The 17,384-nt window shown below is 46.8% G+C and overlaps 4 protein-coding genes across 4 annotated transcripts, besides 10 other annotated features; 2 read left to right on the top strand and 2 right to left on the bottom strand.

Annotated features, from left to right (window-relative positions):
• Positions 1-52: 52 nt before the first annotated feature.
• Positions 53-72: a microsatellite.
• Positions 73-119: 47 nt separating this feature from the next.
• Positions 120-980, bottom strand: PVX_117445 (hypothetical protein, conserved; the record flags this gene model as incomplete). The annotated part of the gene is made up of 1 exon (XM_001615734.1): positions 120-980. One exon carries the CDS (start codon positions 978-980, stop codon positions 120-122), a length of 861 nt encoding a protein of 286 aa, XP_001615784.1.
• Positions 981-1,527: 547 nt separating this feature from the next.
• Positions 1,528-1,551: a microsatellite.
• A 723-nt stretch (positions 1,552-2,274) lies between these two features.
• On the bottom strand, positions 2,275-3,679 carry PVX_117440 (hypothetical protein, conserved). Its single transcript, XM_001615733.1, has 3 exons — positions 3,314-3,679; positions 2,941-3,006; positions 2,275-2,693 (listed from the first exon to the last, which is right to left on the bottom strand). Exons 1-3 carry the CDS (start codon positions 3,347-3,349, stop codon positions 2,592-2,594), a joined length of 204 nt encoding a protein of 67 aa, XP_001615783.1. The 5' UTR covers positions 3,350-3,679; the 3' UTR covers positions 2,275-2,591.
• Positions 2,866-2,907: a microsatellite.
• Positions 3,680-3,877: 198 nt separating the features above from the next.
• Positions 3,878-3,995: a microsatellite.
• PVX_117435 (ubiquitin carboxyl-terminal hydrolase, putative) lies at positions 3,985-7,163 on the top strand. The gene is made up of 9 exons (XM_001615732.1): positions 3,985-4,661; positions 4,841-4,894; positions 5,032-5,100; positions 5,283-5,355; positions 5,614-5,681; positions 6,040-6,120; positions 6,273-6,326; positions 6,415-6,474; positions 6,642-7,163. The coding sequence occupies exons 1-9, from the start codon at positions 4,530-4,532 to the stop codon at positions 6,735-6,737; spliced, it is 687 nt and encodes a 228-aa protein (XP_001615782.1). The 5' UTR covers positions 3,985-4,529; the 3' UTR covers positions 6,738-7,163.
• A 3,301-nt stretch (positions 7,164-10,464) lies between these two features.
• PVX_117430 (hypothetical protein) lies at positions 10,465-15,639 on the top strand (the record flags this gene model as incomplete). Its single annotated transcript, XM_001615731.1, has 1 exon — positions 10,465-15,639. One exon carries the CDS (start codon positions 10,465-10,467, stop codon positions 15,400-15,402), a length of 4,938 nt encoding a protein of 1,645 aa, XP_001615781.1. The 3' UTR covers positions 15,403-15,639.
• Positions 10,568-10,592: a microsatellite.
• Positions 11,398-11,448: a microsatellite.
• Positions 13,641-13,690: a microsatellite.
• Positions 14,544-14,586: a microsatellite.
• Positions 15,517-15,538: a microsatellite.
• A 105-nt stretch (positions 15,640-15,744) lies between the features above and the next one.
• Positions 15,745-15,776: a microsatellite.
• Positions 15,777-17,384: the final 1,608 nt, after the last annotated feature.

Raw genomic sequence — 17,384 nt, 5'->3', positions numbered from 1 at the left:
AATCGGTAGCACATGTAGTTCGGGTGTAATTAGCACTCAAAAAGGGGGTTAAAAAAAAAAGAAACTAAAATGTAACGTCACACGAAATGTGGGCACCCCTTTTACATGCGAACCCCTCCTCATGGCCCGCTAAAACACCCGGGCAGGGGAGGCCGGTAGGTGTACTTATCCGCTATAACCAACTGGGCAAGTACCCCCCCCCCGGACTCCTCCCCCGCGACAGGGTCATCCAACGCGGCGTCGGAAAACTTTTCACTTATCTTAACATGCGGAAAGGAATATTTCCACTCCCCATTTATTATCCCATTTGTGGAGATGTTGCTTCGGATCTTTCTTTCGTTCATGTAGAGATCTCCAATTATTTTTCCCCTGAATGGCCTCATGCTGTAGCGGATGCATTTGAGGTAAAAATAGAGGCCGTTTTTAGCCTGGCTGTGCACAATGTAGTGGAAGTTGTTGATCCTTATCACCTTTTGGTTTGCGTGACCGCCCATCGGGGGGGGCCCCTCTCCAGGGTGTTCCCCACCATCCACGGCCTGCTTCTCCTCATCCGCTGTGTCCTCCTCCGCCGTGTCCGCCTGCTTCTTCACCTTGCTACGTTTCGCAAAATACTTATGGCTATTCAGATAAACCGGGTTCCAAAAAAGACAGTTGACTCCATTGAACGGCAGCGTGTGGCACGTCTCAAATAGGTTCTTCTTGTCCGGCGGCTTATTAACAAACTCGGAAAAGAATTTTACATTTAGCTCTTCTGGCTTTACCCACCTCTTTTGATGGGTGTGCCACGGGTACTTGTCAACGCATGGCCAGAATGCCTGTCGAGTCCGCGAGTCACGCGCTCTGTATGGTGACTTGTACATGCGAAAATAGGGATACATAATATTTTTATGCTTGTATTGCCTCCTGTTCGGCGTGCCGATGGCACTCCTTATCCACACGTGCACCCGCTTGCTCTCATCTTTATTTATCTTGATTGACATCTCGCGGTGCGGCTAAGCGATGTAGCTGTTCGATGGGATGTCCCCCTTGCGTCTTCGCTACTTCGCGAATGCGATTCTGCAAACGTGTCTGTCAACGCGTCGTAGGGTATTACAATTGCGATTGCAAAATGGGGGGCAAAAATAAAAAAAAATAATAATATATCGAATATGAACAACTCGCAACAGCGTCGCGCGAATCTGCAAAAAAGGAAGGCATCTTTAAACTCACCACGTCGTGGGAAGTTTACCTATCGGCGATTTTCACACATTTTGGTACGTCATTTTTATCTCCTTCCAAAATAGCAACCACTCTGCTGGAGTTATATTGTCACCACGTGGCATGTCAGAATGTATGTGTGAATAATCGCCTGAACGTGCAGGTAAAAAGTGTGATTTTTTTTTTTTTTTTTTTTTCCCCTTTTTGGCTAACTGCAATTCCCATTTGTGGCATAGAAAAGGGCCCCCACCCTTTCGGTGCAATCTCCGAAATGGAGGAAATGATTTATGTGAGGGAGCACATTCTTTGAGAGGTAAACAAAAAATAACTCAACTGGCTACCACAGCGGTTTTCGCAGTAACAAACTGTGGAAAAAAAAAAATCCTTTGGCTTAATTACAAATGAACAGAATAGCCCCTTTGCCTGTTTATGTACTCCGCGCCGTTCCTGCACACTACACAGTTTAGGACATCCTTAGGAACTCGCTACTATCAGTGATCGGCGGAAATAAAAACGAAAGGATGGTTCGTCCACATCCCGGCAATCATAATTTTTTCGCACCCTCGAACGTTAGCCCCCATTTTGTTATCATAAAAGGGGGGGAAAAAAAAGTGTACCCCTGCGTGTGCGATGCTACTAGCGTTTCACCAAAGTGATTGGCAGCAATATGTACCATTTGAGAAGACCGCCATGGGGGCATTTTTTTTCTTTGCTCACTTAGCAACGCAACAATTTAATGTAGCCAACATCGGGAGGAAGGCATCCTAACAAGTGACAGCCCATCCCCCTTACCTTATCTTACACTGCACAAATGTGGAAAAGAAGAAAGTGACTCTGATTGGTTCCATTTAGTGCGCAGATTAAATGATCTTATACGTACTACGTATCAGCGGTGGCACACACACAGCGCATTGAATGGGAAGCCAATGCTTAGAAGCTCCTGCCAGCTGTGCAATCCACCACCATCCCTGCATGTATAGGTACACAAGAAGGCGCCCCAATCCGAGGTTAACACTCGAAGATGGGGGAAATTCCCCTACTCTGGGGACTTAATAGGTGGAATTTCCCCCGGTCTATAAATACCCCTTTCGATATGGCGAATTAGCATTTCATAGTTCCTTTGAGTCTACTCGCGTTTTAAGCAGTCCAATGAATTTTCATGCACACCGAAGCAACATGCTTAAACACGTATGCACACGGGGCGCAAATCCACGCGTGTACATGTAAGCCATTTCATGTAGCTGTTCGAAAAGGCGAGGTGAGAAAAAAAAAAAAAAAAAAAAACATGTACACAACTGCGCACAACTGCATACAATTTTGAAAAGGCAAAAATTTAAAGGGGCAACAAAATTTCGGGGAGAAATCTGAAATTTCATTATCCTAAGTTCCCCCGCTCAGTTCTTCTTTTCTTGCTTCTGTTTCAATTTCAATTCCTTCTTCTTTTTTAAGATTCCCTTTAAGCAGTATCTTTGGTTTTTGAAAAATTTGGGGTCCAACTGAGTACAGGGGAAAAAAAATACATGTGCGTAAATCGGATAAGCACTCGTGGAAAAGGTGTTGCAGGTGGAGCAGCGGATCCTCTGCTGCGGAAGCTAAGCTGATCAACATAAAACGCATGTAGGCACGACAGCAGGGGGGAAGCAGCGGAAGATATAATCTCAACGCAAAACTTCCTTAAGCGGGTGTGCAACATGTGAGCAAATATATGTAAGCGCTCCTATCAAATGCATATTTGTTACGTACCCCTTTGCGAGACATAAACTTGTGCTTCTTCGGTTTTTTAATTCCATTTTTGTGTGCCTTCCTATTCTGCGGGGGGGAAAGAAAAGGGGGGGGGGGGGTCAAACGAGGTGATAAAAAGAGCGATGAAATAGTGATATGTACACAAAATGATCACATACGTATGTTAACCCCACGTGGGGGAGAGCAAAACTGCACAATATGCCATCTGGCGAACGAGCAAACCACCGTATTGCAGGGAACTGCTGAACAGTTCATACGAGTGGAGGAGCAACAGAGAGAAACGAATGAACATAAAACGACCGCAAATTTGTAGCGGAACAGCGCAGTGAAGATGCCCTCCATGGGGCCATTTATGTAGCCCCCCAAAACTTACTTGGTTATGATTCGTGTGATTCTTTGACTTCGCCATGTTGCCGTTTTTTTTCCTCCTTTGCGTTCAGGTAAATACGATGATGCGATGTGATGCAAAGCGATTATGTACACTTAGCGCTAATTTTGTAAAAAAAAACGCTTTCTCGTTGAAAGGGGAAAAATCCTCGAAGAAATATATTCCCTGCGATATGTAACTTCTCTTATTTTAAAATTCGTCGCAATTGGGAAAGTACGACCGTGTGGGTGAGCAAAAGAGTGGCAATTTTTTTAACGAGTTTTTCCTGAGGTATTATACTTATTTTATTTTCTTTATTTTTTTATTTCTTTATTTTTTATTTTGCTTTTTTGAAAGATGCAATTGGGGCCTGCTTGTTGCCATTTTTAAAAAAAGCGCTAACCGTTTTGTGCGCATACGCGAGTGGGGTTATACGTGCAGAGTATTATGCCTCATCTTTCCTTCCTTTTTAACATGTTTACATAATACGAATGCTGCGGACTGGCGGCGCAAAATACTGTAGGGCAATTTTTCTTGCCTTTGAAAGCGCCTCGCATGCCACTGCCCCTCTTTCCCGCTTTACATTTTAATACCCCTTCCGGGTTCCCGTGTCACCGTCACCTATCGAGAAATTTGTAAAAAAAAAAAAAAAAACAAATTAAAAAATAAAAAAAAACAACAGAAAAAAAAACAACAAATAGGAATACAAAGAAGCTTCAACCGAATTTGTTTAATCCGTGTAGCACATGCGCCAAACCTGTTAATTAAATTTTTTTTTGAAGTACGTTGCTCGTTCGCGACCTTTTCACTCTGCGCATTTGTTTGTACACCCAACTTGGCTATGCGTTCCCGGGGGGTTGACAAATTGAAAAATCGCGGAGAATAAAAAAAAAAAAAATAATAAAATAAAAAAAGTAGTACAAATAAGGGAAATAAAAATAAAACAATACTGCCCTCCCTAAACGCCGCCTTTAAACACCCCCTTTAAACGCCGCCTTTTTTCATGTGCACATATTTCACACCTCAATGAAGAGAAAGCAAATTTGTCCCCCATAAAACGGTCCACATATATAAGCCAACACAACGGGGAGGCACTAACGTGCAGGACAACGCCAGTGCCTTCTCTGCGTAAAAACATCACACGGTGTACCCCGCACAGTATACGCCGCACGGTATACGCCACACAGCATACGCCGCGCTGTATCCCCCCCCGCTCCGCAAAATGCTACGCAACAACGTTTGGGTTCCCATCGAGTCCAACCCGGAGGCCCTCTACCTGTACTCCTGCAAACTTGGGCAGACAAAGTTGGCGTTTCAGGACATCTACGGGTTTGACGCGGAGCTATTAGATATGGTACGTGGCCTCTCATGGGTGACGTGGAAGGGGAGTACCCATGGCACTTATGAATTTAAGAGAGCATGCACATTTCTTCGATGTGGAAGAAGGCGCAATTTTACAATCCCCCTGTGCATCACAAATTTCTACGTAGAACATTTTCTTTTTTTTTTGTTGCACGTCCCCTCCGCTGACAGATCCCGCAACCTGTGCATGCAATAATACTGTTGTACCCCCTGAAAGAAGGCATGGTAATGACACGTGTGTGGTCGACTTGTGATCGTGCCGCTACTTATGTAAGCCGCTCCAATTTTGCATTTTTTTTTTTTCCCATTTTTTTTTCCCTTTTTTTTTTCATCTTTTGGACCGCTGCGCTAACCACCCAAAGGTCACCCCCAATGCTGCAACCGATGGAAGTGCTGAACAAAACATTGACAATATTTGGTTCATAAAACAGGTAAATTATTTTTGCCCTCAAAGGATATCCCCCCCTTTTCGCTCGATAGTCCCTTTTGTATTCACGTGGAAAAGCGCCTGGGCAAGTTTGTATCCCCATTTTAAGAACTATCATTGCGAATTTATCTTTTTTTTTTTTTCCTCTCCTTTTGCATGTGTTTCCCTCCCCCTCAAAAAAAAAAGGTTGTTCCGAATTCTTGCGGAACGGTGGCCCTTTTCCACCTCTACGGAAATTTAAAGAATAAATTCGAGCTGGGTAATGCCTCCGACATTTGCCTCCGACATTTGCTTCGGACATTTGCTTCCGCCATTTGCTTCCGCCATTTGCTTCCGCCATTTGCTTCTGCCATTTGCTTCCGCCATTTGCTTCCGCCATTTGCTTCCGCCATTTGCTTCTGCCATTTGCTTCTGCCATTTGCTCCCGAGAATTGCCCCCGACATTTGCTGCTCACTTCTGCTGCGGAAACCCATCATGTGACACGCCGCCCCCCTTTTTTTATGTTCCCCCTTTAAGACAAGGACTCCCTCTTGGCCAATTTTTTCGACAAGGTGAAGGACATGTCGCCCGAGAAACGAGGCCAGGTAATTCTTCCCTATGAGCGGTTACACCCATATGGGGCATTGCTTCCCTTTGAGCGGTTACACCCATATGGGGCATTGCTTCCCTTTGAGCGGTTACACCCATATGGGGCATTGCTTCCCTTTGAGCGGTTACACCCATATGGGGCATTGCTTCCCTTTGAGCGGTTACACCCATATGGGGCATTGCTTCCCTTTGAGCGGTTACACCCATATGGGGCATTGCTTCCCTTTGAGCGGTTACACCCATATGGGGCATTGCTTCCCTTTGAGCGGTTACACCCATATGGGGCATTGCTTCCCTTTGAGCGGTTACACCCATATGCGCTATCTCTCCCCTCCGCGCCTCCCCCCTTTACAGGAATTCGAAGTGAACAAGAGCATCGAACTGCTTCATCACGAATTTTCCGGAAAGTCCTCCGGCACGGGGGATGACATAGACGTAAGGCGAAACTTTTTTTTTTTTGGGGGGGGAAATAAAACTACGTCAGATTGGAAAGATGCCCAAATGGTGGAAATGAAAAATGTTACTTTTTTTTTTTTTATTTTTTTTATTTTCTTTTTTTTATCTTTTTTTTTTTTTTTTTTCCCCAGGTTGACACCCACTTCATCGTCTTTCTCGAAATTGACGGGAGGCTCGTCGAGCTGGTAAGCCTCCCCCGCTTCACCCACCTTTCCAGCGTAGCGATTTGCAGCCAAATGAGCGCCCCGCGATTCCCCTTGTTTTCCCGTGCAGGACGGAAGGAAGGACCATCCCGTTATTCACTGCCCGACAACTCCGGCCAGTTTCAAATACGTAATGAATTGACCCACTCCTGGCACACGCGAGTGTGCAGACGCGAGTGTGCAGACGCGACTGTACAAACACTCCAACAGGGGTACAACTCCGATCGGATTTCGCCCGACAGGCGGACGCACCACGCTTTTCAATTATTTTTCCCCCCCTTCCCACCGCAACTGCAGGACACGGGAAGTGTAATACAAAAAAAGTTCATAGAAAAGTGCGAAGATGACAACAGATTTTCAGCCCTAGCAGTTGTATCAAGTGACGTTGTGTAGAGGAACTGTCCACCCTAATGCGTGTGCAGTTAAAGATCACCCTGTTATTCCTCTCACCAATTAACCTCTCCTTTCTTATGTGAATACCTGTTTGTTAAATCTTTGCACGATTGCCAACCGGTGTGTATGCATGTGCATGCGCGTAAGTAGCGGGAAAGTTACGTTTCTCATTTATAAAGCGGCTCCTGTGCCTTTTTTTTTTCCTTTTTTTTTGCCCCTCGGAGGGTATACGCGCAGGAGGGGGTACTCTCTTCCTCATTTTAGGGAATCCCGCGAATGTTGCAAAATTTGTACAGTTTGTGCATTTTTTTACACAATTTCCCAATTTTTTTTTTTTTTTTTCAACCAGCGCGTGGGTGTACCTCGCTCGTTCTCTTCGCTTCACCACATGGTGCGCCGTAATTAACACTTTCGCATCTTCGCATCTTCGCATTTTCACACTTTCGCATTTTCGCATTTTTGCATTTTTGCATTTTCGTGAGATGCTAACAAGTGTGCCGTGAAGGGAGGAACTCCTTGGCAGTAGTGCCCTTCCCAATGGAGGATTACTTTCCGCGCAAAAGGAGCGCTTGGTCATATTTTACGGGTTGATGCACACCCTGTTTATGCGTGGGGGGAAGTTTCATACGTGGGTGAAAAAGGAAGAAGCATAAAGATGTAGTCACCCACAAGTTTAAGCGGCGTATTCCTCCGTGTGGCTCCACACATGCAGCTGAGCTTTCCATGTGGTCTGCTTTTTCGCGCGTTCAGGAGTTACACTGATGAGCAACCGTTTGGAGGCGTCCCATCCTTTGGGGCGATTAAACTCCACGTGGTTAACTTATGTGTGAAGGCGCCGGAATACACCTTCTGGAAAAAAAAAAAAAAAAAAAAAAAAAAATTCATATACCATATATCAGCAAACCTACATCACTACACCCCCCGCGTGTGCTGCAAAAGGGGCAAAGAATAATGCTAACTCGTCCTGCTATTTTGGACCAAAACAAGGGACATATAATGTAACTGCTTAACCGAAGGGATGAAAAAAAGAACTCTTTTGATCGTTCATGCGTTACTTCTTTTTTTCCGTGCGCGGAATAATCGCAGCGTGGAAATAAAAAATGCGCCACTTCAGCGGCCATCCGTGCATGCAAAAAAAAAAAAAACAGTGAACGGGGGGGAAGGGGGCAATGCTACGGAGCCCAAAACAGTGTACAGTCGTTGTTGCAACAAAATACGCAACCACAACTGCAGCTGTAACCACATTGAAGATGAGGAAAAAAAAAAAAAGAAATTTTACTGGCGCTAAAAGAAAGAGGCATAAAAGGTAACTCCCTTTTCGCCTTTCACCACTCTTCCCGTTGCACGGAGGGTGAACCAAATGAGGTGTGAAAAAATCACGCGAAGGGGTGACCTCCAGAGGGGCACGGAACGAACGTTTTTCACTCTTCCTATCTGCAAAAGGAATACGCTATTTTTTTTTTTTTTTTTTTTCCCTTCACCCGTTTATTTGGCCTTTTAACAGTGCGGTCACTAACGAGGCCATTAACATGTTGTGCCAAGTGGGCGACGCGGGACAGCGCGTGCGAGATAGCGCACGGCATAGCATAGCATAGCATACGGGTCTGTCGCATGCAGAGTAATACGAATGCAAAAGGGGTAGAAAAAAAAATAAAAAGGCGCAACGGAAGGGTGAACTACTGGAAGTGGAAAGAAACCCCGCAAGGTGAGTCCTTTACATTTTGTGCGGGCGAAACGGTTCTTTTTTTTTTGGCCATGTAGGAAGTTACTGGTGCGCATGCTTTTTTCCGCAACTGTTGTTCCCTCGTTTGTTCTTCCCCTGTTCAGCCGCTCAACCGCTCAACCGCGGAACTGCTAACCAACCGCTAGCCTACCACCTCCTACATGTAGGCCCCGTGTACCCCTTGCTTCCCCCTCTGCTCCGCAGGGGCTAACGCGCGTCGCATCACGCGCATGCACAGTTCACCCATGCTCAGCAATTTCGGGGGGAGCAATATGCCTGCGTGCCACATGTGTCTATAGGTGTGTCCTCGGTCAAAACTGAAAGTGCCACTTGCACGCGACGGGTTGGTCCGCGGTTTGCCCACTTTGTATCTTCTCTCGTTTTTTCGTTTTTTCGTTTTTCGCGTTTTCCTTTTTTCGTTTTTCTCCTTTTCCGCGTTTGTCCCCCTCTTTCACCTCTTTCACCTCTTTCACCTTTTTCAAATTTTTCAAAATTTTCAATTTTTTCAATTTTTTCAATTCGTTTGTCAACTGCGCCCACACAAGAGCAACCACTCACTGTAGCTTTTTCATTGCCTGCTTGTGCGCGCCAGAGCGAGTTGGCAGCAGCCTACCACGCGGCTGCCACCCACTTTGCCAAGCCATTTTCCCACAGCAGTACAGCCAAAAAAAAAAAAAAAAAAAAAAATTAAAAAAAAAAAATAATTAAATAAATAAAAAAAAATAAGTTAAAAAATAAGCGAAAAAATAAGTGAAAAAATAACCCAATCTGCTTTACAATATTATCTGTGGCACAACACCCAGCGAATAACCCCCATTTCCACTGCAACCATGTGGAACTGTTTCACAACTGAAGTTGCACGTTCTTTGATTTCCCCCCCACACACGCTATGCATTCATTTTTTTTCCTGTGCGAATGACACATTGTGATGAGCCTTGTGTTGCACCAGAAATGTTGTGTAGACTGTATTAATTTTTTTTTTTTTCCTTTTTTCACCTACGTGGATTTGCAAAAGCTGAGCGGTGGGTGATGCATGCCCCTAGATCGTTTAAGCCAAGGAATACGATGACATGTATGGGGCGGCCATTCCCATCGCCTGCACTTGCGTGTGCTTCTTCCCCGCAGAGTGAAGCCATTCACCAGTTCACCACCTATTTCGCTGCATTTTCACACTACATATCCGCGGGATATAATCTGCCATTTGGTTCAAATGTGCGTATGAAAGAAGGGCACAACGTTTCGCCGCTTCCCCCCCCTTCTTATATGCAACAAAACATACTATTGAAAAGATAAAAAATTAAAACTCCTTTTTGTGAAAAAAATTGGGTAGATTTGAGCGACTCACAAGTAATTAAATCTTCCCCCCCAATTGTGCAAATATAAGGAATAAAATTTGCGTCGACTTTTTTTTTTGGACATTCTTCCACTTGGAGCGTCTTCCTCTTTGTAACATTATTCGTTTGCAGAGTGGAAGCTCCCCCCCTTCGACCTTCGCATATCTGTGTACTGTTTTGTTCCCCCCCCGAAGAGACACACCTCCCGCGGGAAGTTCCTCCGTTCGTATGCAGGTGGACCTCGCCTCTTTCATTTGTAACCTCACCTCTTTCATTTGTATTATATTTTCGCTACACTGATTTGCTTCCCCCGTTGGAAGTGCTCTCCTGTTGGTGAATTCTGCCTCCCCCCCTTTTCCTGTGCATGCACTTTTGTATAACAGTTTTGCGTTTTTTGCCCCAAGGCGAGTTGTTCCTTGTCAGAGCCTTTCCTACTCTCCTTTTTCAAATTTTTTCATTTTAATTTTTTGAGAAACTTGCATTGAAGCGCGCAAGGGGGGGGGTGAAGGCTTCCGGTGAGTGCATGCGTGTGTGCGGCCCAACTGGTAGGGAGTTCGACCAGACGGCACCACTGCCCAGATAGCAGCCTCCAGCATAACCGCCTCCTTCGCCTCCTTCGCCACTTTCGCCACTTTCGCCTCTTTCGCCTCTTTCCTCACCGCACCGCAAAATGATGGAGCAGAACCAAAGTGAGGAACTGCCGAACCCGCGCAAAAGCGGGAAGGAACCCCCCGACGACGACCGCACGTGCAAAGAGAGGAAAATCATTAGGAACATCAAAAGCATGTCTCGCACGCGGTCCATTAACTACGAAAGCGGGAAGGGCGAAATCAAAATTAACCTGAACAGCAAGGCGAAACTGGTCCAAAGCTGCGCGCGAAAGAGTTGCACCAATGGTGGAAGCGTATCTTCGCAAAAGTGCACGGCAAGTACGGAGGAGAAGGGCGAAGGGAAGGGTGAAGTGAGAGACGAAGTGAGAGACCAAGAGAGAGACGAAGTGATAGACGAGGAGAAATCCAAAGAGACCAGCAACCATAGCAAAGGCAAGCAAAGCAAAGGCAAAACTCTGCTTGGAAAAATCAAACGGTGCAGCGCGAAACGAGTTAAACAGAGGAATCAACCGAATGTAAAGGAAAGCAACGAAACGATTCCCCTCTGTCTAGATGCAGAAAAAAGAAGCACCTGTGCAAAAGGAGTAGAGGCAAATAATGGAACGCGTAAAGACATGAGACAGATGCGCGTCGACCTGCAGGTATTTCTCAGAAATGCAGAGTCGCTTAACGAAGCCCTCCTCCCAAGAGACACTCTCCAATCCGATCAAATAAAAAAGGAAAATCCAAACAGGGGTGAACAAACTGTAGACACCACAGGTATGGATGCCCCCAACTGTGCAGGCGATGCGCCCAAAGAACCCCTAACGAATGAGCAACCCTCAGGTAAAGGGGAAATAGACACAGAACAGCCACAAGAGGAGACCCTCCAGCAGAACAACCAAAGTTGTGAGCAAAGCCAGGGGGGGACTCCCGAAATGGATGGAAAGGATCTTCAAAATGAACCCTCTGTTGGATGCTACCAACTTAGGCATGTCACTCCGAAGGGAACTAATGCGGACTCTGTGAATAAACAGAACTCGGGGCCCTTGGGTAACCAAAAAAGGGGAGAAAGGAAGTGCAGACAAAGGGGAAAAAATCGAAGCAGGCGCACCCCCAGCAGTGGGAGTGATGCCAATAACATGGGAGGTGCAAACCACGTAAGGAAAAGAATCAAACGGGATGTTCATTCGGAGAGATCGCTTAGGAGAAATGGAGAGCAGGCGTGCAAGGAAAGCGCGGGCGGGGTGAAGAAGGGCCTCCGGAGTAGCAGCGGGGGGAGCCGAGGAGGTGTAGGAGGGGGAGGAAACGGGGGGAACGTAGGAGGCGAAGGAGGCGAGGACAACCAAGCCAGTACAGTTAGTCAAGGCAACCAAGCCAGTGCAGTCAGTCAAGGCAGCCAAGGCAGTGCAGTCAACCAAGGCAATCCGGACAGCCGAAGCCACCCGGGCATCCCCGGAAACCCCCCCTACGACCACGCCGAAGACATCATTGATCGGGTTAACCTAAACGGAGCGCAACCCCGCGCGGATGAAAGCAGGACCAGAGTTGCTCTCCTAAAAAAAAAAAATTTCAACGCCCCCCCCAGGAGGGCCCACAACATAAAAGATATAATTGACAGAAACGTTTTAACAAATTTTATTAAGTGCGTTAATAAGCAGTACATGAACGGCAAGAAAAATGAGCCCGCTAAAGTCCCAGCAGAGGATAGGAATGGAGGCCACGAAAAGGGGAAAGTACTGCCTGTGTGCACTCGCGCGTGTTCGAAAAGGGGAGTGACCTACGGGGGGAAGGAGGGAGACCACCTGGAGGCAGACCATCTGGAGGTAGACCATCTGGCGGCCGACCAGCATGGTGAAGGCAACGTTGGTGCGCATCAGGCGGACGCTCATAAGGCGGACGCTCATGACAACGATGCACATAACGCCGATTCTAATAACACCCATTCTCATAACGCCGATGCGCGTAACACCCATGATGGGCGGGAGGACCAGCAGGGAGGCAACTCCAGGGGGCGCACCGCCCCGTATGACCGCCGGTGCACCGCCGAGATGCAGAAGCCAAAGAAGCCAACCAAGAGAGACGCCACAACGCAGGTTAGCCTGAATAAGGCAAAAGGAGATCCACAGAGAGCACCCAAAAATAGAGACCACTCAAGCTATGGGGGAAACTTCCCCTCAAATTGCCCCACCACATCTGCCAGTGCGGAAAATGAACTATGCAGTAGGGTGAGTAGGAATGCACAGGGGAAAAACGAGTTTATCCAATTGAGCAGCTTTAAGAATGAACCTTCAAACCATTCCGGGAACGGCTCCAATCATGTCCCCTCCACACATGAAAAAGAATATCCCTGCAAAGGAGCCAACGTAGAAATGAAAGAAGCACATAAAAATGATCAAACGGAAAGGGAACAGATGAACCCCAATTTAGCCGTTAACCAGAATTATGAAGACGAGTCCGCTGCCCTTATTAGGAAGTACCAGGAGCTTCTCCTGCAGCATTTCGCCAAGCTCCCCCATGTAGACAAGAAAGAATTTGAAAAGTGCAGGTATTGCGTTCTGCACATTTTGAACCAGCAGCGGGGGGAAGACGGGGGCAGTCAAGGCGGCAACCAAAGTGATAGTCTTTTTTGTAAGGATGGCAGATACTCCGAGGATGGGCTGCAACGCGTGGCGCAACCCCCCGCCCACAGCGCGTCGGCCAAGGGCGGCATCTACCAAGACATCGCTCACATAGGCGACCTCACCAAGAGCTTCAAAGGAAACTACGAATCTTTGAAAAACTACCTGAACAGTTTAAACAAGAAAAAAAAAAACGTGCACGAGTATATGCTTAACCTGTATTGCTATGCGTACATAAGGCAGTACGCCGTGAATAGCGCGAAGATGGCAGATGGGGGCAACCGCGCTCTTACCAAGGAGGAAGAGAGTAAGGGGGTGCGGGGCGAAGGAGCGCTTCCCAACAGTATGAACAGTCACTACGGCAGAGGTAAGGGGGACTCCGCGAATGGTCACTTTGCGAGGGCCATAGATGAGAAGGGTATCGCCGAAGAGAAGGGGAAAAACAGCGGCGGTAGCAAGAGCAGCGGTGATAGCAGCGAGATGAAGGCGGACCAAAAGGCGGACCACCGGGCGGAGGGCACCCCCCCCCGCGCTAACGACAAACAGGGGGTCGACACGCAAAATGGCGAAATTAGAAAAATTCTGTGCAGATACTACAACTACTTGAAACTAAAGAATTACATCATCCCGTATAACATGTACAGCGGTTCCAGGGGGGTGGCCAAGAGGGAGAGCGGCCAGCGTCAGGGCGGAGCAAATGGTGAGCTGCGCAGCAGCGATGAGGTTCGCAACCGGGATGAACCGCAGAACGATTTGCTTCTCAACAACGATTTGCTTCACAACAACGATGAGCATCGTAACGATTTGCTTCGCAACCGCGATGAGAGCAGTGCCAAGGGCAGACCCCCCCCCAGGAAGGCAACCCTAGAGGAGGAACTCATCAACATTTCCTACAACTTCATCACAGAGCATAGAGGCCCAAATAAGAACCTGACGTATGACCACTTCTGCAATTTCCACAGGAGGGAATTTTTAAAAAAAAGGACAAACGACATTTTAAACAGAACAGACCAAGCCGCCACGAAAAAAGGGGATGAACCGAAACTGCACTGCAGCGATTACAGCTCCCGGCTAAGGCGCAGTTACACCTATGGTGGTTTGCATACCTATGGTGGTTTGCATACCTATGGTGGTCTGCACACCTATGGTGGTCTGCACACCTATGGTGGTCTGCCCACCCATGATGGTTTGCCCCTCCATGATGGCCTGCCCCTCCATGATGGTCTGCCCCCCCATGGTGGTCTACCCCCCCATGATGGTCTACCCCCCCATGATGGTCTGCACAGCATGAACTCTTGCAAGAAGAAAAATAACGGGAGCCATTTCTACCTGTTCAAATATTTAATAGAAAATTTGAACCGAGAGGAACTCCAAAAGTTGATGCTTTGTCAGTGCTGCTATGTGCTAAAAAAAATAGAAAATAAAATGACCCCCCTGGATGTCATTTTAGATACCCAAATTTTGTTTCATGACTGTAACAGGTACTTCAAAAACCAGGGGTGGGTAGACAACAGTGGAGTGCCTCAGGAGAAGGCAAAGCTGGAGACGCACAATTTGGAGAAGGACACTCGTGCAGCGAGTAGAGCAGACCTCGGTGGTAGTCTCCCCTTTAATGCCCTGTATAGGGGCGAGCTTGCGAAATTCCACAACGGGGTGAATGGGGTGAACGCGATGAACGGGGTAAACGCGGTGAACGGGATGAACGCGGTGAACGGGGTGAACGGGGTGGGCACCACTGGGGGCAAAAGTCAGAACAGAAGAGCGGCCCCCGCGCGCGCTATCCCGTCCGAGGTTAGCCACCATGCCAGGAGCAGCGGTGGTAGCGGCGGTGGAAGCGGCACTGGAAGTGGCACTACCAGCAATGGTCTCACTAACGGTGACCTCACCAACGGTGGCCTCACCAACGGTGGCCTCACCACCAGCAGCAGAAGCAACAGAAGCAGCGTCCACTTTTACAATTTTGAAAACCACGAAGTGTCCATGACCTCCACGACGGCGTCCTTGAGCTGCCAAGGCAAAGCATTCCCGAATGAAAAATTCCCAAATGAAAAATTCCCAAATGAAAAGAACAAAAACCAACCAAAGTGCAGCGAAAAGTGCAGCGAAAAGTGCAGCGAAAAGTGCAGCGAAAAGTGCAACGAAAGGTGCAACGAAAGGTGCAAAAGGAAAAATGACAAAGGGAGGAATAATCAGCTAGCGGGAAAAGCAGAAAAGGAAAATAAAGAAAAAGTGAAGAGGTGCCAAAGGGCAAGGGGTAGCATAGACCGCAGCAAGTTCGAAAGCGCATTGTTTAAAATAGCTAGCCGTAAGTTGAGGGACCTACAGAGGCAGGGGAAAAACATCTACACCAGGGGTAAGCGGATGGCCGAAGACCCGCAGAAAGACACACCGGAGTGATGTGCGAGCAAGGTAAGCCCATACTCATGTACCTACATATGTTTGTGCCTGTGTGTGCTCGTATGATGGCGTGATTATAGTCCCGTGAAAAGGCCCCCAGAAGAGCCAAACTCAACACGTAGCACGCAGACCCATTGACGATCGTGTAACATGCGAAGGTTTCAAAATTAGTGACAAGTTGTGTGAGGAAGTACATCCCGGAAGAGACTCATTTGAGTACCACGTTTCACCACAGCTGAAGCGAAAAATATGAAGGAAAATACGCACGCAGGGGGAGAAAGCAGGAAAAATAAAAAGCGCAAATGGAGAATGGAGTGAACGACGGAACATTTGCCCTCAAAACAATGCTGCGAAAAGGGGGAATAAATACGTGCCCATATTATGACCATTTACACATGCATGTACTCTTTTGCGTTGCTATTTCTCCCTCCCCGACCCTTCAGCAGTGACGAATTGGTTCCACCCGCGGACACTTCTCACTGGCTACACGCAGGAGGGACATGCGTGCTCGATGCCTCGAATGGCAGAAAAGAACAAACCAACAACAGTGCTAATAGCAATGGGGATATTAAACGGACCAACGAGTGAGCACAAATGCGCCATGTGTCGCGCGGCATGTGTCACGCGGCATTTGCCATGTGCATCACGCTTCTTCCCAATTCGATATGCAGTTTTATTAATTTTTTTAAAATTAAAACGAAAAATGTTTGTACATTTTGAGAGTATAACCAGTTGGCGTTGTTTTCTTTTCCTGATTTCTGCCCCCCCCTCCGTCCACGTGGCGAGATAGTTCCGCGTTGTTGGCTCGCGTGTTCACATTCTCCTGCGACAATTTGCTGCATATGCGTATTCGTACATGTGCGAACGCGTGTGCTTGTGGGGGGAGCGCGCCACAAGGACCTTCCAACATTGCGAGGAAAATAAAACCTGTTTTCCTCCTCTTCTCCGCATTCATTTCCCCCAACGTGTGCCAAAAAAAGTTTAAAAAAACATCCTGTATTTTTAAGCGAAACGAACTGTATAGCCATGTTAGCCAACTTTGGTTTTCCATTTAATTATGACCTGTTCATAAGAAAGGTGTACCAATTTTTTTTTTCTTCTGAACAAGTCAGGTAAATTTAGGAAAAAAAAAAAAAAAACGCACAAAAAGTTGCAGCTTGATGGAACTTCCTTTCATCGAAGTATAACTCCCTTCCGTTTAGGCCACATGTTCGCCCACCGGGATGGCATGCGCAGAAAAGCACAGCACAGAACAGAACAGTGCGGCACGGCGCGGTACAGTATAGTACACTACACTACAGCACAGTACAATACAGCAACGTAACGTACGCATAAGCAGAGGGGTGTTTCCCCAGTTAGGGGCGCAGCGAAATAAATTCACCTCCATAGGGGCGGCACACCTAGCACGCATAAATGTATATATACATATATATATAAGTGTATACATATGTGTATTTACCCCCCGCGGTACACATGTTGCACATATGTACGTTTCGTGCTTTGCCTTTTGCCACTACGACTGCTGGGTCGCGGAGGCAAATTCTGAAGAGCCCCTTTTTGCTTCGGCAAAGTTGTATTTTTCAGCCTTGCCTTTCCTTCTGGCATCACAATTTGTGTAACGAACAGAAAAATTCGTGCAATTTGTTTGGGGGTGTAACTAACGTAAACGGGAAGATTTGTTCACGTTAGAAGTGATTTACGCTCTTTCTTCCGTTCCTTTTTTTCTTTTTTTTTCTTTGTTTCTTTTTTTTTTTTTTTTGCCATTAACTTGTTCCCCTCCCCTTTTGCGCACGTGATTGCAAAAATTGTTCATGTTCTGTCGGAAGCATTTTTTGCCACTTGGAAAACCCACGGGCAGGGCGAAATCAAAAAAAAAAGAAAAAAAAAGCAAAAAAAAAAGAAAAAAAAGGGAAAAGGGTTTTTCCATTAAATCTTTTTTTTTTTTTTTTATTTGTTAAGCGATTATACAATTGTTCTTCTTT

The sequence above is a fragment of the Plasmodium vivax genome, chromosome 12, assembly GCF_000002415.2.
Source record: "Plasmodium vivax chromosome 12, whole genome shotgun sequence".
Taxonomy (NCBI): domain Eukaryota; phylum Apicomplexa; class Aconoidasida; order Haemosporida; family Plasmodiidae; genus Plasmodium; species Plasmodium vivax.
Note: the sequence above shows the minus strand (reverse complement) of the source record. Positions and strands in the feature narration are given on the sequence as shown.

Coding starts and splice junctions, on each gene's coding strand:
- PVX_117440 (XM_001615733.1), bottom strand. CDS start 3,349: ATGGCGAAGTCAAAGAATCACACGAATCATAACCAA. Junction 3,007..3,313: donor ATCACACGAATCATAACCAA/GTAAGTTTTGGG, acceptor TCCCCCCCGCAG/AATAGGAAGGCACACAAAAA. Junction 2,694..2,940: donor AGTTTATGTCTCGCAAAGGG/GTACGTAACAAA, acceptor CCCTGTACTCAG/TTGGACCCCAAATTTTTCAA.
- PVX_117435 (XM_001615732.1), top strand. CDS start 4,530: ATGCTACGCAACAACGTTTGGGTTCCCATCGAGTCCAACCCGGAGGCC. Junction 4,895..5,031: donor ACCCCCTGAAAGAAGGCATG/GTAATGACACGT, acceptor AACCACCCAAAG/GTCACCCCCAATGCTGCAAC. Junction 5,356..5,613: donor AAAGAATAAATTCGAGCTGG/GTAATGCCTCCG, acceptor TCCCCCTTTAAG/ACAAGGACTCCCTCTTGGCC.